Raw genomic sequence first — 25,622 nt, 5'->3', positions numbered from 1 at the left:
TGCCCATTAGACTCTGATTTTTGTTGGTGGTTCAAGAGAAAAGGTTAGAAAGAAAGAAAATAACATAAGTTTTCACTCTGAGTGGACTGTGTATACACAGAGCAAACTGGAATAAAATCTAACTGCTAGTTCATATGTTTTGGACTAAGTGCACAAATTTACATCATAGTTCACATCAGTTGGAAATGACAAGAAATCAATGTTCGGACCAGAGCAAAATGTCTCAAAAAGGACTTATATATGTAGATATTCAGTCTCCAGAGTGTTTGATGGACCAACTGATCAACTTAAGTGCTGCTGCTAACAAAGTAAAAAAACAGTGGTTCAAACACCAGTACAAAAATGCCCATCTTCTTCTTTTCCTAGTGCTGAATCCAAAAACCTGTGAATTCTGTGAAATTCAGGACTCCAAACAGCATGATCTCATTCTTTTAAAACTTGGACTTTTCCAACACAATCACCCAAATAATTATTGGCTTTGTGCATACCACAAATGTTACATTTGTATGTTTTATATGTTGCATATATATATCGAAAACTTTATGTTTCTTTACTTTTAGATTTTCAATTTAATGTTATGGCATTGCTGTAGTTAATGTGTGGTATGTTTAAGCACAAAAAAACTTGGTTATGGTTAGGAAAATTTCAATTTTGGCTTAAAATATCTATTATTGTCACTAAAACCACAGCTGGAAATGTGGCGACATTTTAAAAAACACGGTTGGTCTTAAACAGATGATGATGTGAAATGTTCAAATGTAACATATTTATGGTTTGTAGAAATGTACAATGGCAACATTTTCTCCTGGCTGCTTACCTGAACATATTTTGAGCCCAACTAATAAGAACTTATCTTATCTTAAGAACTAAGCTTCATTTGAAAATAAATCAGATTTATTTATTTGTGAAAAAATAAAAAAATAAAAGTAAAAATCCATGAGTATTTCTAGCATATTTGACAGACCATTTTAAGTGAAGACAGATTTAAATCAGTTTGTTTCCAAAAACAGAAAAAAAATACTTTAAATTCTTGTGAATAATACAAAAGCAATTTGAATGGAGATATACTGTGATACTGATTTGATTCACATGACATTGATACATTAACTAAGCTCAATTTGTTTTGAAAAATGTCCCCAGAGCAAAGATGCAACTATCACTCACTGAGGAAGGAAGGTTTTATGTGTATATATTTATGTTACTATATTGCTGTCATTTCTAGACAAGCAGCAACTAATTAAAGGCACTGAAACAGATAATTATCTTAACTAAATATAGAGTTAAGGAATGGCATCTGTGGTTTTAAATGCAATGTTACACAAAGAGTTCATTTCCAGTTTGTTGCTCTATATTTAAGAGCAAACAAAATGGTGCATTGGCTTAAAAATATAGATTAAACTCAAGAGAAAATGCTATGATATTAGGACTGTGGTGTCAATGATTCCATCACAAACTATGAAATATGGTGAACAGTTTAAACTCAAACTTAATTGTATCTCACAAATTATATGCAATGTGTTATAATATGATGCTGGGCTATAGGTGTGTCATACACCTGAGTTGTTCTCAAGTTCTTAGAGGGCAATAAAGTCATTACACTTATTAATGAAGCCAAAGTAAAAAGGTTAGCATCTACTGTAATTAATGTCACCACCAAAAGTTTATAACACTTCTGCTCTACATTCCATCTGTAGGAATTTGCCTTCAGACAGCGTTGCTTAATTGGTGGTGAATTTTAAATATACAAGGAAGAGGAGAGGAAGTCACATACTGCAAGTCTAGTATCCCTGAGCACATCCATCCGCTCTGGGGTCTGATCCCGCCCACAGCACCTTGGGTGAATGATCAGTTTGACTGGCCGATGGGTTCCACCAATCCCCCACTGTGATGATCTGTCCTCGCCCAAACTGAGCCCTCTGATGCCCTGTGTGTTTCAAAGAAAACATAAATTCATAAAATGCATTGAGCCCATTAACTGACAAAAAGGTGGCAGTTAGGCTATAGGGAAGATACACACCATTTTTTATCCAAAGTGATGAGCAGTTAGACATTTGGTTCCTTATATCTGATTTGTTTGTTTATGAATGATGATAAAACCAGAAGTGTCATAATTCCCCATGTAGTGCACACACAGGCCACACATTTAAATGAAGGCTGATGATGGCTTCGCTGGTTAGTTTGAAAATGAAGGGTAGTAAAGTATAAGTACATTAAGACTTTAAGATTTTTTGTTGTTTTTTTGTTTTTTACAGAGCCTCCTTAAAACATAGATGCTTCACACACACATTCTGTCAAACAGCACAGAAGAGCTATACAATCAGCACAGTTTCAAGGTGGGCACCCGAGGTTTGTGTCACCAGTTCAGTCTCTAACCAAACCTTGGGCTACCAAATTTGAATCAGTATATCCTTGAGTCCAAATAGGCACTTGTGTCAATTTTAAAGAAATTACCTCAACCCGTTCTTGAGATATTGCGTTCATGAGAATGGGACAGACATACAGACAGACAACCCGAAAAAATAGAGTGCCTCTAGCCACCACTATTGCCGGTGAGGAAGCATAATAATAATTTGAAGAATTTAGCATTCAACATGGTACTACACATTGCCCTACTAAATCCATACATCTATTGATCCTTGATTTGGTTGTTTGATATTCAGTTGCTGTTTCTCTGCCAGTTATGTTCCGTATTGATTTTAAAGTTTTTTCTGCTCCCCTTTAAAGCATTAATAGCCTTGTTCCAAATTATATCAAGGATTTACTGATCCCGTACATGCTCTGGCGTTCCCTTAGATCAATAAATGTAGCTCTGATGGTTATTCCAATCCCAGTTTGTGGCCAAAAGTGAAACACTGCCTACTGACATCAGATGGACTACACTCCTAAATCCCTACTTAAAACTTTCTTTCATGAAAGGAAAGTGTTTATGAATATTCAATATGTTCCTGGGTTTTATCATCCCTCCTTGGCCATTTTATTTTATTCTACTTTTTTAAAACTTATTTTATCCCAAGATCTTTTTTGTTTTTATAATCCGTTAGTTGTTTGTATTGTATTCTATCTATGTTGCACTGTTTTTTTGTTTTTTTATCTTTATCTGTTTTTCTTTATGTTTTTTATCATCTTTATCTTTTTTATCTGAAAAGCATTTTGTAACCTTGACTAGGAAAGTGCTATATAATTAAGTTTTTTTTTTTATCATTTTTAGTTTTTGCAAAGGTTTCCTTGCTTCAGTTAGTTTTCTATTTGAGTTTTATCAAGTTTATTATGAATGACTAAGAGAATGGTCTACTACCATGTCATACTCATGTAAAAATGCTATGCACCAACTGCTCACAGTGATTAAATTTAAAAAAAAGGTACCTGTGATTGGCCAGTTGACTTTGTGGCCTCGTTTTCTCATCTCTTCAGCTACCTCCTGGTCGACCCCTTCCTCCAGATTTACCATCCACTGATCAGCTACACATAGAATGTGTGATGAAATTGTTAAATTTTACAATGACATCTGAAAGTAGAGAGTCCATTACTTCATAGGCTGCCACCTTACCATAGGATGCGGTATACAGCCACATTGTTTACGGCTGGTAAAACATAAACTTTGGTGTTTAACACCAGGAGACAGGGCTAGATATCTGAACTCACATTAGATAAAGCCTGTGTGTGTGCATGTGTTTGAGGGGCAGGGCATACTTTTGCGGTCAAAATGTACATAGACTCTTGGTGCGTCCAGAGCTTGTTGAGGATTCATCCCAAACTCCAACATGTTCAGCAACACCTAAACACAAGAGCAGCATCAGTTACTGACTCATAAACACGTTAAACTAAGTGTTTCCAATTAAGATTTCTCCAATGCCTGTTCTAGTCTCATTTGTTTATCTAAAAACTGACATATTGAAAGTTATCATGCTCCAACTCAGTCTATTCTTGATTAAACCAGAACCAGAATACACCTGGACATGTCCTTGCGGTTGCATAAAAGCCCCCATCACACCCAGTGCAGCGAGGAGTTGAGGTTTTTGTGATTTGGTTGCAGAGTCAGTGAGAAGTGCAGGTATTATAGTGTGATATGGCCGCTTCCCTCCAGCAATACAGTTAGCTTGGTTACGGCACAGAGAAAAGCAGGCACCACGATTCTGTAAGAGGAGAAAAGGGAGGCCATAGAAAGATATGTTGCAGTCACCTCATTTGGTTCTATGTTTTGGCAGGTTTTTCAAAGCAGTACGTGAATTCCACTTGTGGACAAGTTCTTTGGATAGGAAATTAATCGCAATGTATTCATATTTCTGGTCTATTATTTTCAAAAATATTGCCTGGTTAGCACCACACACATACTAGACACACACAAAGCACAAGCACACTATACATTCCTGCTCTAGCAAGGTAACATCAACATGTCAAACAGGGTCACTAAGTATAGACAATTGCGACTTCATTCATGCCTGGCGTCTTACATGTTCATTTTTGTCTTGGCTTTACCAAACATAGACTGCACTCATTTGTCATCATATATTCCCACATTTACACTGCTCCTTTAGGAACTGATGTTCCCTAAATCCACTGATACTACTATACTGCAGTGACTACAAAACAGTCAGTGTTGCATATTGAACGCTACCTCACATGCACACAAACACATGCCCTCTTTGTGGCCCCTCTGACCTGTAGTGAGAATCCACAATCCTTAGGGACCAGCCCACTTCCAAATCCCATGTAGGTGCTATTGACAAATGAACAGGCATTGCCGTCACTGTCTATCACACAGAAATAGACTGTGTCACTTCCTGTCATTTGGCAAGGCTCCACTTTTTCCATGACCCTGCAGATACACAAACAGACAAAAATTAAAAACACAAACCATTATTACTGCAGCTGTTTTCATCTGATGACAGTCTTGTCATCCATCTACAATCAAAAAAGAGAGCAAGTTTATTTCCAAAAATGTCAATCTATTCTGTCAATAGTTTTCCTTTGATAAGTTTGTGAGGAAAAATAAATGCAGCAAAAAAAAAAAAAAATCACTTAGAGAATAACGAGGCAAAGGTGCTGAATGATTTATTTTTGAAAAGAATATAAACATATTATTTATTACAACTCCCAACCTCACACATTAAAGGCACCAGCTATTACTCAGATAATCTTTATAATTATGTGTTTTGTCACTGCTTCTCCTCTCACAGCGAGTCAGTCGTAATGTTCCTATCAGAATACATAGCTAATAAACCCTATGCCAGCCTCAAATATGTCGTAGGGTGTTGGCTGAAAAATCTGCTTGCCAGCTGCATGTAAACACAGGTTTTATTGCATTGCATGGAAACATGATCTGTAATTTCCTGCCATCACCTGACTCTTCTTAGTTACCTGCTTTATTATGTGCATGTATGCAAAGTGATTGTGATGACAATTGTTTTCTTGCTTTTTGTATTAATGAGAGACATCAGGTTCTGATGAGCATTTAATTTAGGGTTGGTTGAACCATTAAGGTTAAGTTGAGGTGATGCTAAATAAATAGAAAGTGTAGGATTGGTGTATCATGTATTTATGTTTTGCCTTATGTAGTAGCACAGCCTCAGTAATTTAAGGTTGTTAGAATAGGGAGTAATAGCAGTATTTAGTACAAAAGAAATATGTGTATACATGTGTGTTAACACATCATTATGTTGTTTTATACTTTTATAGTCTGTTTGTCTATTTATCTTGGAACTGATAAAGGCCTTAAGTTCAAAGTCTACAGTACTGGCCAGTAAATACATATAGTTGCCAAAACACACACAGTGGACGGAGCGGTGGAGGAGGGACAGAGGCATGAAGGGATGGACGTTAAGGTGGGGGGGTGTTGTGGTAAAAGTCTACAGTCTTATCTAAAGTCAACAGAACACAACTGGTACACACTGGTACTAACAGACACACACTTACAAGTACAGAAACACACACCTGTCTGCGCTGATGCGCTGCGCTTGCTGGTGGCCGTAGCTCTTGTCCAATAAGGTTTCCAGTGGGATGGTCACATGGTCTGGGTCACCAAGGTAATGCAGAGCATCTGTTTGGGCCAAGCGCACAGCCTCCACTAGTACATGGATGTAGTCTGAGCTGTTATGGCCTGCAGCTACACACACACACACACACACACACACAGACACACATGACATATCAGGGCAAATTAAATTCTATGATCCATTAATCATTTGTGACTTTTGGTTTTGTCCCTTTGAAGGACTAGAGGAAAGGTTGACAGCACCTTCCGACAAATACATAATGGACATAATGTAGTGTAACTTCCAAAATCAACATTTCATTGTCATTTTTTCTTTTTTTGACTTGCTGAAAGGATGTTGGACATTGTGGGAGTTATCTCATCAACATATACCTTTTTATCTTGTAAAGGGTTGCAAGGGCTCAGGTTTTTTCAGCCGACAGGGTGCACCCCGCGAGCAGAGCTACTGACCTAGTACTTGAGGTCAGCAAAAATGATCAAGGTCAAGTCCACATCATGCAATATATTCTGTTATATCATTTTAGCCAAGACTATGACAAAATATACAGAAGGTTACCATTATTAGATGAAGGTTACCATTATAAGATGAAGTTATACGCAGGTATATAGAGCCTGTTCTTTTTCTGGCCATTTACAATATACTCTGTCCTGTCAGTGTTCCAGCATAAGCGGAGCTAAGATCCTTCATACGCAAATTTATTTATTTATTTAACATATTTCTTCTTTTCTTTCCACATTCCATTTCCGATGTGTGAATATTTTTAAGAATTAAAAAGGGCATTGTTCTTTGAAACCATATACTTGCATTATTATTCTATTTCAGTGGCATAAACTGATCTCAGAATGACAATAATATAATTTATCACAATAAAAACCTAAATAAATTATATGGATTACGTAAAGAAACCAAGACATTGCAGCAGTTGTTTCCACAAACAGACACTTTCATGTGTCATTTTTCAGTGATTTGAGCAACACAAAGATCATTTCATTTATTAGTATTAAGTACATTTTAACTAATGCACATCACCAAATTAATATCTATATTTGAGATTCTTAAGGCCCTAATGCAACTATGCTGGCATGTTGCATCAGTATGCCATTGAATACCTTTGAGAGGGAAGTTCTCCAGGATGTTGAGAAGCAGCAGGGCAGCCAATCCCTGACTGTTAGGAGGCGGCTCCCACAGACGCACACCCTGAACATACAATGGAGTCATTGCCTCTACTAATCCTGCTATTAAAATGCAGACACAATAAGCATCAGTGCTTGCTGACCTCACCTTGTACTCTGTGCTTATGGGGGTGATGACCTCACTGTCATGGCTGCTGAGGTCATCCAGGGTCATGACTCCTCCGTTTTGGTTGATGATGTCGACGATTGCTCGGGCCACTCTGCCCTGATAGAAAGCTGGTTTGCCGCGCTCACCGAGCTCCTGTCAACACATCCGTTTATCAATCAATCAATCAACTGCTCAATCAATCAGCCTGTTCTGCCTGTCCATCTACATGTTTTATCACCACAGTACTAAACGCAAAAACCTTAAAAATATAATGCCACAAGGGTTTTGAGTTAAAAGATATGAACGACATGCGGATGACGTGTCCATCATTGTGCATATCTACAAGTTCAATCAATGTTTGCGAACAAACAGAATGATCTGTGTGTGTGTGTGTGTGTGTGTGTGTGTGATTTTTCACCACAGGAAAGTAAAACATGCTGTCACCGCTAAGGAATGGCCGTTATTATGCCATGGAAACCATGCATCAATGAGGCTGAGGTCACTGCTATTGTTTCTACTGTCTCAGGACCGTGTGTGTGTGCGTGTTTGCGTGTGTGTGTAGGTGTTATCATGGGCGTACTTGGCAGAGTTCCTGCATTATTGAATTACGAACGACTGAGTGTTTGATGTAGTAATACAGTTGAGCATCGATCAGTGCATGCTTTAATGGTGACACACCAGCTGACAAACACTCACGGCGGGGTCCGCCATCATTGGCAGTGAAGTCTCATTGACAGGAAACTACAGAATGAGTGTGATTTTATGAATGCTACATTGTACACACACACACACACACACACACACACACACACACACACACACACACACACACACACACAAACACACACAAACAATTATGCTTGCACATGAACATAAGAGATTTTATGGCTGAGCATCCAGTGGTTGTTGAGATATTTCAGTCTGGATCGACAGACTATAAAAATCTTCAACAACATCAACATTTGAACAAACTGTAACACAGATCAGGAAACTATTTACAAGTCCATTAATCTATAAAGACCTCTATTGATGACCAAATGATAAATAATAAACTATAAACTTTAGTTACAAAGTGCTTTACAGGACAAGAAAAAATAGTATACACCATCAAGACAAAAAAACATAAATGAAAACAAATAAAAACTATTGAACATAGGCTAAGACCAGAATAAAACTGAGTGTAATAAAATAAAAATGATAAATTTGATAAAAGAGGAATAGATCTTTTAAAAAAAGTCTCAAAGTATATGTTTAGCTGCTCAAAGGGCGTGAGCAAATCTATAATTGTATGAGCAAGGCCATGTGGGGCTATGTGTTTTATGCTTTTTGCAGCTCTTGTCTGCCGTTTTGCTTATTTTAAATCATTTAGTAATTTATTTTTACCTTTTATATTTTATCTCTTAAGTCTTTTATTTTAAATCTATATCCTTTATAATGTTTTTATATTTTATTGCTCTGTAAAGCACTTTGAATTGCCTTGTTGTATGACGTCCTGTACAAATAAAGCTGCAGTGCCTTGCCTTTAGAAGTCATAAGTAAAAGTTAAAAATCAGTTCAATACCTGTGAGGTAGGGTGGAAGTGATGTGGTCTTTTCTCTAGAAATCTGTTAAAAGTCTGCGGCTGAGTTTTGAGCAAGCCCAAGACGAGAAATTGCCTTTTGGCTGAGCCCTGAGTACGGGGAATTACAGTAATCCAATCCTGACAGGATGAAAGCATGAAAGACTTTTTCAAGGTCCGCCTAAGATAAAAAAAACTTTTGCAATGCTTCGAATTTGAAGAAAGAGTGATTACACAACCTTGATAATATGTATGTTGAAACTGAGCTCGGAGTCAAAGTTGGCACCTAAATTGCCGGCAGGGACTGACTTCACAGACTGACTTCAGTTTGATTTGTGATGCACAGGTTCTGTGGAAACCAAAATGTTTGTATCCATAATTAAATTTAAAATAACACAAATCAATCGGACTGTTTCTATTGTTTTTAATATTTTTTTTATGTCTATGCTATAATTCTTATAATGCCTATCTTTCTTTTTACCACCACCACCTTCATTCCTACTTCTCTTCCTATCTTCACTCTCTTTCTTCTTTTTCCATCCACCATTCCACCTTTTTGTTTTAATCATCTCCGAGGTCACCCTTCCTTGTCCTGCTTTCACTCCCACTCGTCCACCCTTCCCTCTATATTTGCCTCGTTTGATGTCCCTTCTATTGTGTCCACACCTATATTCCTCCCTCCCTCCATCTTCCTTGTTTTCCGTCCATATTGAGTCTGTCACGCTAATGGGTTCAGAGTTAATTACCCACGATGCCCCTGGGTTCATCCAAGGTCTTCCCATATTGAAAGTTAAGTCAAGTTCAGAAAAAGAAAACAACCTGCGGGAGGATGTGGAACCAGCACGGTGGTTTCTCTGGGGTACTTTATTGTTCTGTCCCAAATAACACCAGTTCAGGAAAAATGCCCCAGTGCTCCTCACATGACCCCTGAACGCTCATTTATTTGTGTTTTAGTTTCAAGGATTTACCTTCAGGGTCTGGGCCAGGGTAGGATTTCTGAATACTTGTCCACATTTGGGCGCATGACCATCAATCAGCAGTTCTCCACCCAGTTCCTTCCCAGCATCTCTCAGAGCAGCCACCCATTTCGCCCAGTGGTGAGCCGTTACCTGGGCAACAGGAAACCCCACCTCTGCAAGTTCGGTGGCCCCGCTCAGCACCTCCTGCAAGGACAGCTGGGGAAACAGGGACAGGAAGCACACACTTGTTACCTCAAGGGAAACTTCTCAGAGCAGGAAGTGTGAGTCATTGTTTTGAAAAGAAATATGTGGAGACGAAAACTGGTTTGTGATTTCCTCTGAGGAGTTTTCCAGACAGAAAAAAAAGAAATCCACTAAATGTATTAATCTGTGTGAGCGAGAAGACACGTTAGGGGTTACTTTGTGATTTAGTCACTTTTCTGATTTGCCAATATCCCATTAAAATTCACTACTCACTTCTATTTACTAACAATTTATTACATTTCCCAAAACACACTCTGAGAACACAAAATGAACTTGGTACATTTCATCCCTTCAGAAGGTACAGCTGTTATGAGAGTAGTGTAGTGATTAACAACTGAAGTAATACTTAAAGGAATACTTTACCCTCAAAATGATCATTTGTATATTACACACCTCATATTATCTGGAATTGTGAAAAAAACGTTTTTTCTCACATTGCGTCCTGGTGAACGAAAATCCAAAATCGAATATTCTTGATGAACTGAAGTAAACAGGGACTGCATTTAACAACAGCAAACTACATCCAAACATCTGCTTACTTAGACATAATTCATGCATTTTAATCCAAGTCTTATTTATCCAGCCGTATGCTCAGTACTTCCCAAACACATGCATATACTCCAAAACCTTACAATTTAATGGTAACTTGCACTTATATATCACTTTCTAGTCTTTGGACACTCAAAGCACTTTCACACTATTCTACCCCTTTTCCACCAAAATTCGAGTGTACGCAGGGTTTTTTTTTTTTTCAAATTTGAGTAAACCTCTTAAAGTAGACTATAGACCCCGTTTTCATTGCCAGCAGACCATAGCTGTGTACATGGCTCTGCAGGAGAAGAATGTGCCTTTCTGTGTGTGTGTGTGTGTGGTTTGTTTTGTTTTGTTTGTTTTGTGGGCGGCACGGTGGCTTTGTGGTTAGCCTCACAGCAAGAGGGTCCCTGGTTCAAATCCCGGTTGGATTGGTTGGCGGGGGCCCTTCTGTGCAGAGTTTGCATGTTCTCCCCGTGTCTGTGTGGGTTCTCTCCAGGGTCTCCGGCTTCCTCCCACAGTCCAAAGACATGCAGCTCAGGTTGATTGGTGACTCTAAATTGCCCTTAGGTGTGACTGTGTGTGTGTATGGTTGTTTGTCTATATGTGTCGGCCCTGTGATGGTCTGGCGAACTCTCCAGGGTGTACCCCGCCTTCCGCCCGATGACAGCTGGGATTGGCTCCAGCCCCCCCGCGACCCTTACGAGGACAAGCGGTTACAGAAAATGACTGACTGACTGACTGTTTGTGTTGTTTGGTGTGTCATATCCCACGTCACGGACAGGCTGGAAAACTGTTTGGTAAACAGAAAGGAGCACGGATGAAGGACTGTGAAAACTTTATCATGACTACTTCTTTCTTTCCAGTCTGTCTTTCAATCTCAGTGCCATCTAATCTATTTTTAAAATGTTTGATGGTCCATCATTGCATCTCACCAGTTAAGGTGCTGAAATTAGTGCATTCACCCAGGTGTTGTGTTTCCATCACTGCTGATCAGAGCCGGAGCCAATAAATATCCGTGACTACTGTACAGTCATTTAACCTGGGAGTTAATGCTGATTGTTACCTTTCCGATTACATTAAAAAGCCAGATGTAAGTGTTAGCAGTCTTCTTGTACAGTGTAAAAGAGTGTCTTTTCTCATTCAACCATTTACACACACACAGGTGGCCAAGGCTACCATACAAGGTATAACCTGTTAAAATTCAAAGACACTCACTCACCTCTTGCACAGCCATTGGATGCAATTTGGGGTTCAGTATCTTGCCTGAGAAAACTTGCATGCAAACAACTGACATGCACACTGGAGGAGCCAGCCAACTGCTGATTACTGGATGACCAGCTGCACCTCCTGAACCACAGCTAACACTTCTGCATACGAGTAGCCTGTCTGGGCAGGCGGGTGCGTTTGAACTGTGTAAGAGTTCATAAATCAATGTTTTGATTTGGTTTTACTGTTGTTAAATGCGGCCCCTTTTTACTTCAGTTCATAAAGAACGTTTTCCATTTCTGGATTCTTCCTTCACCGTAAAAAAACATGCAAGAGAACAAAGCTTTCTACGCCAATTTAAAGTGGCATGGGGTGAGTTATTGATTGAAAAAATGTGAATTTTGTGGGTGAAGTACTGAGAGTGAGTCATACCTCGAAGTCTATCCCTATTTTAAAATCTCACCTAGATTTTCATGGACCTGTAGGAACCCTACCATAGATGGCTAAGTTACTCCTGTTTTGACCAAAAAAAGGAAATGATAGTTTGTCCAATCCATGTTTATACCTCCTTGATCAACCTTCAGCACCACTGTTTAGAACAGCCACAACAGTCAGGAGTCCTACTTCCGTGTATGTTGTTGATGTGTGTCAATGTGCTTCCTTTTGTTTACATTTAGGTTGTTTATGTCGTGTAAATGATTATATTAGATGGGATCTTGGCCACCTGGGTGTTGCATACAGCACATACCAGCACAAACAGTTCTACAGATGGAAACAAGAACAAACACACACAGACAAACCTTGTGACTACCAAACAGCTGTACAGCATCACACCAGCATGCAGGGGCCCCTGGTACTGTGACATTCAAGGCATCAGAAGGTGAAGGAGGGGCCTCTGCGGCATACCCACGACCTTCCAGAAAGTCCAGGGTCTGAGCTCTGGCTGAACGACCGCTGAGGACACAGAGAGAGACTGAGCTGATCATTCTGTATTATGAAGACATTGACGGCAGCAAAAGAAGAGTCTCCACCTGCCGTTAATTCCCCTGATCTCTCCAGTGTTTCCGTTGTAGAACAAACAGAAGGCGTCTCCACCAGGACCGGTGCTGCACGGTTCTGTTACCGCCAGCGCTGCTGCTATGGCAACCGCAGCATCTGCCGCATTACCACCACGCTTCAGGATGTCTGGACACAAACACACATCCATGTGTGAGATTAATGTCATTGGCTCACAATAATTTCCCCACAATGGTATGTCATTTTCATATTTCAAGCAAAGCATATCTTGTCACGTCCCCTGGGTTTGAGTTTTATTTTCAAAGTTTTCAACTCTGAGACTGTGTTCCAAATGTCCCACGCCTCATGTTTACTTTGTGAGCTGCACAAATTAAATTCTCTTCATCTCCGCTGGTGTCTCAAATCTCAGAGGCACCTAGACAAAATCAAACAAAAACTGTCTGCACAGCCAGAACCAGACATTTTTGCTGTCTGTACATCTGGTATCTAAGGACGTACAGATCTCAATACGATTATGATATTTCATAGTGGAGCCTCTTTAAACCCACCTGCTCTTTGTGTCTTCAATTCAGTATCTGACCACATGTCACCCTTCTGTTACTGAATAATGACCTTCGATAATGGCCAGACAAGTGTTTTTTTCTGAACATTATGATGCTACAGTGAAGTAGACCTTTGATGTTTTGGATGTAAAATGTCATAATTTCATCATTATATCCTATTAGATATTTGTGTGAAAATTCATCATAATTTGCAAATGAATTTGGCCAAAAACATGTTGACCTTTGACCTTCAACCAAGGTTGGAAATTAGCACCAGCCAAATGCTGGTAAAAATATGTAAGTGGCTGCTAGATTTGCTTCACTCACCAGCCACAAAAAACAATGGTACATCTGTAAAAGTACAGCCTACTTAATAATCATAACACAGATAAACGCAGAGCAAAACTCACATATGGAAAGAAGGGTCTCTTTTGTTATGCAGTCCAAGATAATTTCAAGAGATTGGTTCTTTCACAACAGTTTATAACACATTTCAATCACACATCTTACAGTTGAAACAGCCAGATCAGTTTTCAGTTTTCAGTTTTAATTTCTCTTATTTGATGGTCAATTGCATACCATTGTATTTTAGGTAGTTCAAAAACAGCAAATTAAATATGTGTGAATAAAGATTGAACAGTTTCAATTCCATCATCCTCTACATTGGTATAGCCCTTTAAACACATATTAAGTAAGCTACTGTCTCACATTGTGTGTTGTCTGAAAGGAAATATTAAAAAAAATGTTTTAATTTACTCACGTGAACTTTAGTGAAGTTGAATTTTTGGCATTAAGTGAGCGTTTAGCTGTTAGCTCTCAGTTTTTGGTGGATATTTTTAGTCGTCATTACAAAATTATGCTTTTTGTGTGCTTCCGAATGAATCACATGAGCTAGAAAACAACATCGTGATATGGGAAAATAAAAAATGTGAAACTTATTCAGAGGGTGTCGTTTTTACTTCCTATTTACTAATATTGTGGATCTCCATGGCAACTGTTGGTCACTCACCGAGTCCTATGTTGGAGGCTAGCGGCTGACTGGACGCCACGCAGCCGTGTAAACACACCACAGGAGACCGACGAGAGGAGAAAGTAAAGTCCACATCCATATCCCTCAAACTACCGGCAACTGCTGGCGACAGCAAGAAGAAAATAACAGGACAAAAATAACCGTACTGGACTTTCAACTTCGGATCGGTTACTCGTGCATCGATTGAGTTTGGCTGAACTACGACAGCCGCAAAGAGGATGACAGAATACATCGATAGGTGCTGGTGTTGAGGTTTCATCAGTTAAAATTCTTCTTAAAGATACATTTCAAACTGGAAACTTAAATAATACCAACCTCATCTGAGCCTGCAGTCTGTTTGTTGTGTGGTTATTAGTGTTTTTAGGCAAAAGAAAAACAATTTAGTAAGAGATGACAAATTGCAGGATGTTTCGGTTCCCCTGAAATCCCCAAATCATGATCTGGCTTGAATTATTTATCACCTGAAGATAAAAAATAATTAAAAAAAATAAATAATAATAAACAATTAAATTAATTTAAATAAAATGAATAAATAAATAGATGATTAAATAAAAAAATTAGATTTAATCAAATTAATAAAATCCAGTACATTTTCTCTTTTAAATCTAAGAAAACTACAGTTGAATAAAGTACATTTGCATGTAAACAAAAAAAGAAAACAAAAGAAAATATTTTGTGGGTCCACAAAATCAGGCTCACATTTGTTGTCTATATAGCAGCTCCAGACTTTATACTCGATGACATCATAAGTTTGAGAGTTACTGGTTTTGATAGAGGGCAGCTCATGTTCACAAATAGTTTTTGAACCAGGCCATGGAAATAATATATTGGAATTCCTACTTTGGGTGGTGCTGCCCTTTAACTTAAGCCAATATAGGATGGACATGTTCTAACTATATGCTTACTTTATTGCATCTGTCAGCATGTAACATGTCATAAAACATTAAATATGAGTAATGAGTAAGAGCTGAACTACAGATTAGACAGTCCTAACTAATGATGTCTTTCTTGTCATACCCTAAACCAGAGGTAGGTGCAGATCGGCATCAAGGGCCCCACTTTATCGACCCACTGTCTGTCACTTCCTCCTCTGTCTCCATGCACACAAAACACATGGTAGAACATTAACCACTGTGTCTTTACCGGTGTGTCTGTATGCACACACACGGGTATGTCAACCCACATCGATGTGTGTGTGTTTGCATATAGTCACAAGTGTGAGAGTGTGTTTGTGTGTGTGTGTGTGTGTGTGTGTGTGTGTGTGTGTGTGTGTGTGTGTATGATCCTGCTATATCACAGCTGGCTGCTGTAAAAGTGAAGCGGTGAGGGTGGGTTGGGCTATAAAGGCTCAAATGTAGCATCAACCAAATAAGAAGCAGGACAGGTGAGGCAGACAGGATCATTCAGAGGAGTCAGACTGAACTTTTAATAGAAACAACCAAGCTTAGAGGTGTAAGGAGAAATTATTGTTGCGAAGCTGCAGTTGCAGATAAACACAGGCCTAACACTCAGTCATAAAACAACAGGTGGAGTGTGAACATCCTCCTAACAAACTTGGAGTGGACAAAGACTGGACCAAATTTAAATCTTCAGTTTAAGAACCAAGGCATCCCTGCTTTGTCAGTTTGAGATAGTTCAGTTGAAAGATCAATCTGAGGGGGATTTTGAGAAACCTTTGGGAGTTTTTCAATAGTGGAGGTTGAAGTGTCAGTGTCAGAATGTGTTCAGGTGGCTTTGCCAAGTGTCTGGGGATCAGCCTGATGCCTCTGTCGATCGTGTGTGTGCTGTGTAACATCCTGCTCTTCTTCCCCGGGGGAAAGACTGTGGACTCTGGACAAATCACAGACCAAGTCTGGTACTTTGGAGGCATTCTGGGATCTGGAGTGCTGGTGAGTAAGATGCACATTGTGGGATACCAGCTGCTTTTATCATCTCTGAAAACATCTTTTCTGGATTCTTTCGAACTTTTCTGGATGGGTTTTTTTCTGTATAGTTTTTTTAAATAATGTTGCTGCTAAAGCACATAATGGGTATTTTGTCATAATGATGGCATCACAGTCCTAAATAATAATAAACTTTACTTATAGAGCACTTTTAATTACAAGGTTATAAAGTGCATTTCAGAAATAACACTACATTAAGCAATAAAACAACAATAAAAATAAAATGCAAATAATACTTTTTTAAAAATTAAAGTAGAATAAAATGACCAAGGAGGGATGATAAAACTTAACCTAACACATATTAAATATTCAGAAATGCTTTCATAAGTAAGACAGTTTTTAGAAGGTATTTAAAATAAATAAATAAAATTTAATAATTTAGTGTGTCTGACCTCGAGCCCCCAAACTGTGGAAGACTCTACTATATTCCACAGTTTGGGGGCCCATTCAGTACAATTAAAATATCCCAAAATAAGAGTTATTACCATTATAGATTAGTCTGCCTAATTATTTTTGATTAATCAATTAATTGTTTAGAAAATAGTTTGGGTTTTTTTTTTTAAATAAAAATGTTAAAACAAAATTGCACTGAAATATTCAGGATCCACAGATCCACAGTTGTATATGATTAGCAGTACAGAACTTCAGTTTTCTATCAAATATTACAAAGAATAAAAGGTAGATTTTCCCCTTTCAAGAGCTAAAACTGAAGTGAAACTTATAAAGTTGCACCTCACCTTGTCCACATTAAAAATATACCAAAAACATACCAGAAAATTGAAATAGAAAAGCTTTTATTTAAAGCCTTTACGTGTAAATTATATTTGTGATTTTAACATCCCTTAATTTACTCTCATGGCATATTTGTAGAAAAAATGAGAAAAAATGAGTCAGTCCACGTGGAAATAGGTGAGACACTAATAAATGGAAATTTTAGGAACTAGTTATATAATAATTCATATCTTAATGATTATGGTGGGACATTAAGCAGTTCAATTTCCTCCTCTATACAGTGGAGGAACAAATAATTCATCATCTGTCTGACTGATTTATATCTCTGTGTGTGTGTGTGTGTGTGTGTGTGTGTGTGTGTGTGTGTGTGTGTGTGTGTGTGTATGTGTGTGTGTGTTTGGATAACAGATGATCTTCCCGGCTCTGGTTTTTCTGGGTCTGAAGAACAACGACTGCTGCGGTTGCTGTGGCAATGAAAGCTGTGGGCGGAGATTTGCGGTGAGGAGATGTTTCACTGTTTAACTTCTTACTATAATAAAATAATTATTCGCAGCTGTGGCCTTGAAAACATGGGCGAGGATCCAAATCAGACTCACAGGAGAGGAAGATAAGAAAGGGTCCCAAAATAACTCTGCAGAAACAGGTGATTTAATTTTGGTTGGGGAACAAAACAATAAACATATCCATGTATCTACCAACAGACGCAATAAAACACGGAAAATAGGAAGTTAGCCAGCATCATACCTTTAAACAAGTTTGCCAAACAGCTTATCAATTTGGATTGTTGGTGTGAACAACACAGCCATTCATGCACACACTACAGGCAGTCAGGCAGAGACAAAAAAAACACTGACAGTGGAGAAAAAGAAATTACATTTTTCTCAGTGTGTTACTTTAGATGCAGTGACAGGACTGCCATTTGTGAACATGTCATGGTTTCAGAGTTGTATTGGACATTTGTAACCCAAAACATCTTTTTAATTGTTGATTTGAAGTACATATATATATTTGGTGTTCAATTTGAATAATAATAATAATAATAAAATTAAATCTGGGTGAATATCAGATTATGAAATACATTTTACAGCACAAAAACTGTCATTGTCATTGTTGACTAAATTCAGATGTCCTGATTAAATTGGTTGACAGAGTGAAATGTGTGTCAAACAATAGTGGAAGCTCTCAAAGGCCCCTTTCACCACCTAAAGGCACAAAATGCACGGGGATTCATGTCATAGCAGCTAGAGCCGATTGAGTGGCTGCTTATGCTGCTGAAGCACCATTGTAGACTGTCATGTCTTTCCCTCCGAAATGGAAATTTGGCTTTTAAAAAAGAAAAAAAGGAGGCAGACTGACCCCGAAGAGCCTCAGTTAATAACTGCAGTGCAAAATCTGTCACTCCACTAAGTTCAAGTTGACTGAAAATGGAAATGGAGTGAAATTTGTCAGTTCTGTCTGTTTTTATGGAGTAAACATAGGTTTAAATGATTGTCCTTATAAATGATCTAACAGAAACCAAATTATTTAAAACAGAGAATGGAGCATGAAGGATTAGGCTGCATTTCTAGCAGTGAATCCATTGTACTGTATGTCACTATACATCAACCACTGAGTATGTGAAATAAACATAGTGGCACCATGTACACACCCACCCTAATTTACACAGCAGTAAATGCAAAAAAAAGAGAAAAAAAAACATTCACATGCAAATTGATGAGATTTCAATCGCTAGAGTTAGAAAATCCTCTGATGGGAGTATCGCGTGACTGTATCACACAGAGCTGGTATTGTTCTGGCACAGACACACATACTGATCGATACTTCAGGAATGTGTCGGTGTGTGAGGATGTGTGGGGTCCAGAAAAAAAAATCAGCAAACAAAAGTCTGTCTGATTACCGCACACACACACACACAACCTCGGTAGCTCTGTGCTGGTCCTGCTCTGTTCGTGACCCTCAGCTTGATCTCTGCACACTGAGAGACTAACTCCATTGTAGTCACAGAAGCTAAAAGCCTGATTGTTAAAGGTATTGATTCCCAATATAAGTAACTTCTCTCTCTGTCTTCAGATGCTGAGTTCCATACTGTTTGCCGCTGTGGGTGTTGTGGGGGCTGGTTACTCAGTTATAGTTTCTGCTGTGGCCATAAACCATGGACCCAAGTGTGTGACTAACATCAATGGCACTGACAAGGAGTGGGGCACTCCTTTCTCAAATGGGTAAGACACATACTCACATCAACTATTAAAACGCTTCTTATTCTAAACTACCTGAATAACCACCAGTGTAAAGATGGGCATGCGCTTTCTTTCAGCGAAAAATGTTAATCACTATTAATGTAGCAGTAAACCGCTGAAATCACTCACTAATCAGCCACTGATTTAAAGTGTCTGTGGATAATAACCTGCTGTCTCTTCTTCACCTTTCTTTTCCAGTGACTACCTGTCAAACAAAACTGCCTGGACGATTGGATGTTTAGAGCCGGACGGTGTGGTGTCCTGGCATCTGTCTCTGTTCTCTGTGCTGCTGGTGATGGGTTTGATCCAGATAGTGCTGTGTGCTGTGCAAGTGGTCAACGGCCTGCTGGGATGTCTGTGTGGGGACTGCTGCGGAGGGGTCAGTATCTAGTCTGAGATGATGAGTTCAGATGAATTTATTTGTGAGAAGAATTGCATAAATTCAAACAGAAATCTACTTTTCTGATATTATTATTATTATTATATTGGAAGTAATAATAATAACAATAAAATCTGTCTGTAAAACTATAGCAGAGAAAAAAGAAACATAGGTGACATAATAGACGTTTTTATTGATACAACACTTTTTTTCTTTGAATTAAAGACTGATGTTTTTTATACTTTTGCGTGGTTGATAAAAGGAAAAGAAAAAGACTATAATAAAGCAGAAGGGAAATATAACTATATATTAATACAGAAAAAAAACAATAGATGTTGACTTGTTGATGCACGAGGATCTGACAGGAAGACTTAATTTTATTTGTTTTTGGTTTTGTTTTTAAATGATCCTTGCCTTTTAAATCAATTGCTGACACTCTTTCTAATAACCACATGAAAATGATGCTGTTTGTCTTTCAGAGTGACGGAGCCGTCTGAGCACTTCCTGCAGCTGTGAGAGTCTGCAGGCAGCCGTTTCCTGTATTTATTCTGATGTCTGAGGGTAACAGTAGTTTCTCGCTTCATGCTATACAGCTATATGTTTTTGCATAAGAGCTCATTGATTACATTGTGTGTACTGTCTGACAACAATGGTGAAATGACAGAGCTCAAACCGAAAGGCTTTTTTATTTACTCTCCTGTAAACACCAATAGCAACATCTTCTCAGGTTTAAATCTTAATGTGCATTTTCAGCTCTGTAGTTTCCAACACTGTAGTTAATGATTTTCCTCCTGATACATACAGTATGTATCTGTTTTTACCCATTTAGCCAAATCAGTAATGGAAGATTCTGTTTTTGATATATCAGTGAAAGGCGGATGGTACCAAGAGACAGGATAGGACCTTGTTATTGCTTATATATAAGCAATATTTTATATTTTCATATTTTCTTTGTCAAAGGGAGCAACCTGTTGGAAAATACATTCTAAGAGGTTCTTTTGAGCTATTTCTATTGCACTACAGCCCCCTGCTGGGCATTTTGACGTCATAAACACAAGTCCAATGAGGGTTGAAAGGGTGTAAAGGGAGACCTTAACACCATCAACAAAATCTACATTTTACATTTTTTACAGGACAAAGGTTATTAGAATCAAAAGATGAAAAAAAAAGAAATGAATCAAAACAAAATGATTTTATTCTAAATTGCTGTTGCACATTAACACAATTTGTTGTTATTAAAGATAAATGTGGTGTGATGTCTCTCCATAAAACCTTGTTGCCTCAGTCACGGGTGTTAAAGATTATGTTGTTTGTATCAAGTTGTGCCAAAAGAAATTATTTAATACACCTTTAAGCATGGATGTAGTCTCTGTCTTTGGGCTTTTTTCCAATTCTCCTTTGTACACATTTACTCATGTGGGCCTTCTCATGAGGCATTAACTTGTCTGGTGTGTTATTAAACTATATCTTTCTCTAATTGTGTGAATGACTGATCTGTTTCCATGCTGCTGAAAGAATGCTAAAGAATAAGTTATTACCCTCTGCCAGCAGGTCATGGTGCAGCAGAAAACTCTGTTATTGCAGTTTAAAGGGCGACTTAGCCACCTCAGTTGTCTTTATGCCCCTTCTGTTTAAGCCTTATGTATCTGTTTGCTCTTTGCCAGTATAATTTTGGGTATTTGCATAGGCGTATACCAGAGCCGCTGTCCACGGTACTGAAACGGGTCAGCTTTTTGGAGTGCTCTTGTTAAAAAAAGAAAAAAAGTATTCTTTGATTTTGAAAGAGCAGCATCTTGTTGGTATTTAGCCACCCTAAGGCTGTTGCATTGTTAAATCGACTGATTTTATTTTTTAAACCTGGCGTCTGGCCTGTGGTTTTTACTTACCTATTCTACAAGAATAGTGACAGTAATACGATACAAACATATATGACAGTAATATGTGAGATATTGTGTAGGATTAAAAGGTGAAACTTGCAGTAGTCTATATTTGTTGCAAGCATGTCGTTATTCTTTTTGTTTTCCTAGTGTAAGATGACATGATGGAAGAGGTCTGCACAGTTGGTTGGCGCTTAAAGTAAACTACGCCTATTTACAAAATTCATACGTCATTCTCATCATCTAAGACAGTCCAAAAACTTTTAGTGAACATGAATAGTTCTCTTAAATCCAAAAACTAGAGTCCTAAAACTCAAATTTGTGATGTCATACGGTATAAATTCTGGAGCTGCTCCATAAACAATAAATTGGAAAGATGCTCTAAATGGCGCTGAGAGCACCCAGGGGGATTTTCTGAGAATATGGGTATATTTTCAACAAAAGAATAAAGCTCATTTGGGTATAAAAAAGAAAACAAACATTTTGTAGATCCACAATATCAGGCTTCCATTATTAGCTCCAGAACTTATAATTGATGGCATCACAAATTTGAGACTTAATTCTCTGTTTTCTACCTTTCCAAGGCCATGGAAATAACATATTTTAATTCTTAATTTGGTTTGTGTTCCCTTTTAAGAAGATGATTACATGAAACATTTGTATTTGTATTGTGCTAAAATGAAAAGCGACAGCAGTCCACGCATTCACTTTTTGCTTCTTATTTGTGTCAATGTTGCAGTAGCAGCAGGCTGAGAGAGCAGATGTTCCTCTCCCCAGGCAAGCAAGAAAGCAAAACCTTATTTAAATAGCACTTTTCATTCCAGGTGGAAGCACAATGTGCTGCACAAAGTGTAAGGTAGAAGTTGCGGGCACAAAAGAAAGTCAGCAACTGAAAATAAAAGTGAATTAAATCCATTAAAACTAACAATAAAACCTTATAAAATAATAATTATAATGAAGCATAGCATAAAAGACATGAGTCAGAACTGATAAATATTTGTATAAATTCAATAAATGATAATACTAAAAGTAGACCATTAAAAGACAATACTACATATGAAAAAAAACAAATAAAAGAACTAAAAATAAAATAAAATGAGACAAATAGACCAATAAAAGATGATAACACAAGAGTAAAACTAACAAAATAAAATAATAGATAAATCAATAAAGCAATAAATGTAAAAGTACACCTGAGTTAAAAACAATTAAAGAAATAACATACTTTCATAACTGACATATTCTTTATAATCTAAAACGCTGCAGACCTTCTCCCTAAGAAAGAATCCATTGTGAAGACAGGTATGTGTCACGGTCTCTTCTCCATGAAACCTGCCTGCCTGGTGTGATTGTCTTATTTTCAGGCTTTTTGATATGACTGATGTGTGCTTGGTGTGTTTTTCCTGTCAGTTTGTTCCCCTCTCCTCTCTCTCGGACTCTCTGCACACCTGCTCATCATTGGGGATCAGCACACCTGTCTGCCATCCAGAAATCACCTCTTCCCTATAAGAACTTGCACCAACTTGCAATTGCTGCCAGACTGTTGTGTGGCACATCAAACTTATAAACACTTGTGCTTGCCAGTCTGCCGGTAACTTTAAATTGTTCTGTTTCTTTGCTTGCCTGCTGAAGACTCACGCCTCCTCTCCTCACTCTGGCAAAGCACTCAGCTCACCAGTGTGCCAAGCCACCGGCCAGCTTTCATTCCCAGACCCATCCCCCCCTGCCAAACCCTCTTTTTCAGGATGAAAACCCCAATCCCCTCAGCCAAGACTCCAGCTTGTCTCACCTTTCAGCCAAAACTCAATTCCCTTTAAGATCAAAAACATGTTTCACTCACCAACCTGTCCTGTGTCCTGTGTGCATTTGGGTTCATCATCATCCCTGTTTTTCATAAATTATGATACTGACAAAAAAGGCACCCAAGTCTTCCACAGGAGAATCAAATAGAAAGGAGAAAGGGGAAATTGATACTGTAGGGTGACTTGCATATCGTAAAGGGAGCCTCTGCCAACCCCACAGGGGCACAGGTGCCCTCACAAACAATAATGTCCTTCAGCAGCTGTAGCGGGCAGATTTTTAAAGCAAGACTAAAGATACTGGTATCATATGAAAGTAGAGGACCTGAGGGATCCATGTCTTTAGCTGGTGTAACTTGCCCTGAAGGGGCTTGAATAAGGCTCCAAGGTTTGGCAAAATTTTAGTGAGGCAAAACCTGGAATGGCCATTTTCACAGTGATTGATCCTTCTGCAGGTTTACCCATTAAAACCTTATGACTTTTACATCTTCTTGCTAGTCAAGTTTGATCCCTTGAGCTCACACCTCACGGAATAAAAATGGGTTCTTTGGGTACCTACAAGTCACCCATTTACAGACATGCTTACGTTATGCTAGTCCCATATAGTGGAGCAAAAGCATGCTGTATTTGCATGCAGTACAAATGAGTAATTTCCCCCTATTTTATTTGAATATTTCTGCAAATTGGGAACCCTAAAGTAGTCTTGGCATTGCATGATTTGGATATGACTGGAAGAATGAGATGAGACAAAATTTTGACCTCTAGAATAATCAGAGACTCGTGAAAATGTTATAACCATAAACTACTGGCACGGGCTGTTCAGAGGATGTTAAGCTTTCGTAAGTGAATTCACAGTAAGGGTTTCCGGGCAGTTTCCATAAGAACCATCAAACTGCTTTTTTTTTTTTTTTTTTTTTTTTTTTTAATTACTTACGTTTTGTTCCTAAAAGTCTTGATGTGGTTCTTTTTGAGGGATTTCTGACTATTTTTTATCAATTCTTCTGAATGGTCAACAATGCTTCAATTTAGCACCAAATCTTTGTAACAAATTAAGTAACACAGTTAGAATGATCACCCAACCAAAACACAATGTTTTTACAAACTGATTTATAAAAACTTGACACATTGTGCTGAGCCGCATCTCATATTAACACACACACACACACACACACACACACACACAAAATGGGAAGGGTGAAGTGGAAGAGGCCAGTCTGGTGCATATCCGTCAGAGGCCCTATGAGTGTGGTAGTACTAATATAAAACAATGCTACTTTAAAATAGGTTACATAATTCCTTCAGCATAGTTTAGGTCTCCACCTAGGGCTCCTTTAAGTAGGACATGTCAAGAATTCCTTTAAAGTGAGGCAACAACCCATATTGCTTTGAGGAACATTTTAAGGAGCTCTTCACTCTTGCCCTGAGGCTGAGCCCAGACGCACACTGTGCAGTCATTCTGACTGCCTGAATCCGACACCTCATTCTGCCGAGAGCTATTGACCATAAATGAGGGCTGGAACGCAGGCTGACTTGGTTGACTTGGTTGACGAGTCAAGGGCGTTGGCTTCAGGCTCAAGGACGTGGTGGAAAAACAGTGAAGCCTAAAATGTTTATATGTGTACATTTACATCTGCTATTCAAGGTGCACAGTTTAATCAAAGTGGTCCCAGTTCATGAGAACTTCATTCAAGGAAAAGACTCAAAAGTGGGAAATTTTCATCCGTGGTTGAATTGAGTTTTTTGTTTATAAGATTTTGTTTGTTTGTGGATTGATTGGCTTTGTTTGTTGCAGAAATTATATTTCAGAATTTAGGTGTAAATGGGATGATTTAAAGAACTAGAACATAATTCAAGTTTATTTATACAAATACTTGATTAAATGACTCTGATGTGGTTTATGATTATGAGTTCGTAACACTGACTGATTTTGCTTAGAATTAAAAGTTATATTAAAAATGATTTCACTTTTATTACAAATATTACATAAAAATAAATGAAATCAAGTGATTTTGTTAAAGACATAGATTAGTTGATGTACCCAACAATATTTGTGTTATTTAAGAAATTAATTTAATGGATGAATTAACTAACATGATTTATTTTTTCTTTTTCTTTGAGGTTTTCAATCCAGCACTCTCCTTTAATGGTGGTTATCTATGCTGGGTCGAGTTCAGGTACACACTGAGGCTGAAACACGACAGAAATTTGACACATATTTTACACTCAAAGCAGCTTGCCATGCTTATGTGAATAGTAAGCAATAACAATAGG

The 25,622-nt window shown here is 38.2% G+C and overlaps 2 protein-coding genes across 2 annotated transcripts; one reads left to right on the top strand and one right to left on the bottom strand.

The window, feature by feature from the left end:
- Positions 1 to 876: 876 nt before the first annotated feature.
- LOC121938909 (glutathione hydrolase-like YwrD proenzyme) lies at positions 877 to 14,519 on the bottom strand. The gene is made up of 12 exons (XM_042482064.1): positions 14,364 to 14,519; positions 12,827 to 12,980; positions 12,596 to 12,749; positions 9,801 to 10,007; positions 7,275 to 7,427; positions 7,103 to 7,190; positions 5,932 to 6,103; positions 4,660 to 4,816; positions 3,951 to 4,133; positions 3,691 to 3,775; positions 3,364 to 3,459; positions 877 to 1,924 (listed from the first exon to the last, which is right to left on the bottom strand). The coding sequence occupies exons 1-12, from the start codon at positions 14,461 to 14,463 to the stop codon at positions 1,779 to 1,781; spliced, it is 1,695 nt and encodes a 564-aa protein (XP_042337998.1). The 5' UTR covers positions 14,464 to 14,519; the 3' UTR covers positions 877 to 1,778.
- Positions 14,520 to 15,748: 1,229 nt separating this feature from the next.
- On the top strand, positions 15,749 to 21,134 carry tm4sf4 (transmembrane 4 L six family member 4). Its single transcript, XM_042483961.1, has 5 exons — positions 15,749 to 16,273; positions 17,468 to 17,557; positions 19,130 to 19,278; positions 19,495 to 19,675; positions 20,155 to 21,134. The coding sequence occupies exons 1-5, from the start codon at positions 16,103 to 16,105 to the stop codon at positions 20,170 to 20,172; spliced, it is 609 nt and encodes a 202-aa protein (XP_042339895.1). The 5' UTR covers positions 15,749 to 16,102; the 3' UTR covers positions 20,173 to 21,134.
- The last annotated feature ends 4,488 nt before the right edge of the window (positions 21,135 to 25,622 follow it).

This window comes from Plectropomus leopardus, chromosome 3 (assembly GCF_008729295.1).
Source record: "Plectropomus leopardus isolate mb chromosome 3, YSFRI_Pleo_2.0, whole genome shotgun sequence".
NCBI classification, from domain to species: Eukaryota; Metazoa; Chordata; class Actinopteri; order Perciformes; family Serranidae; genus Plectropomus; species Plectropomus leopardus.
The sequence above is the reverse complement of the archived record's forward strand: the minus strand, read 5'-3'. Positions and strand labels throughout refer to the sequence as shown.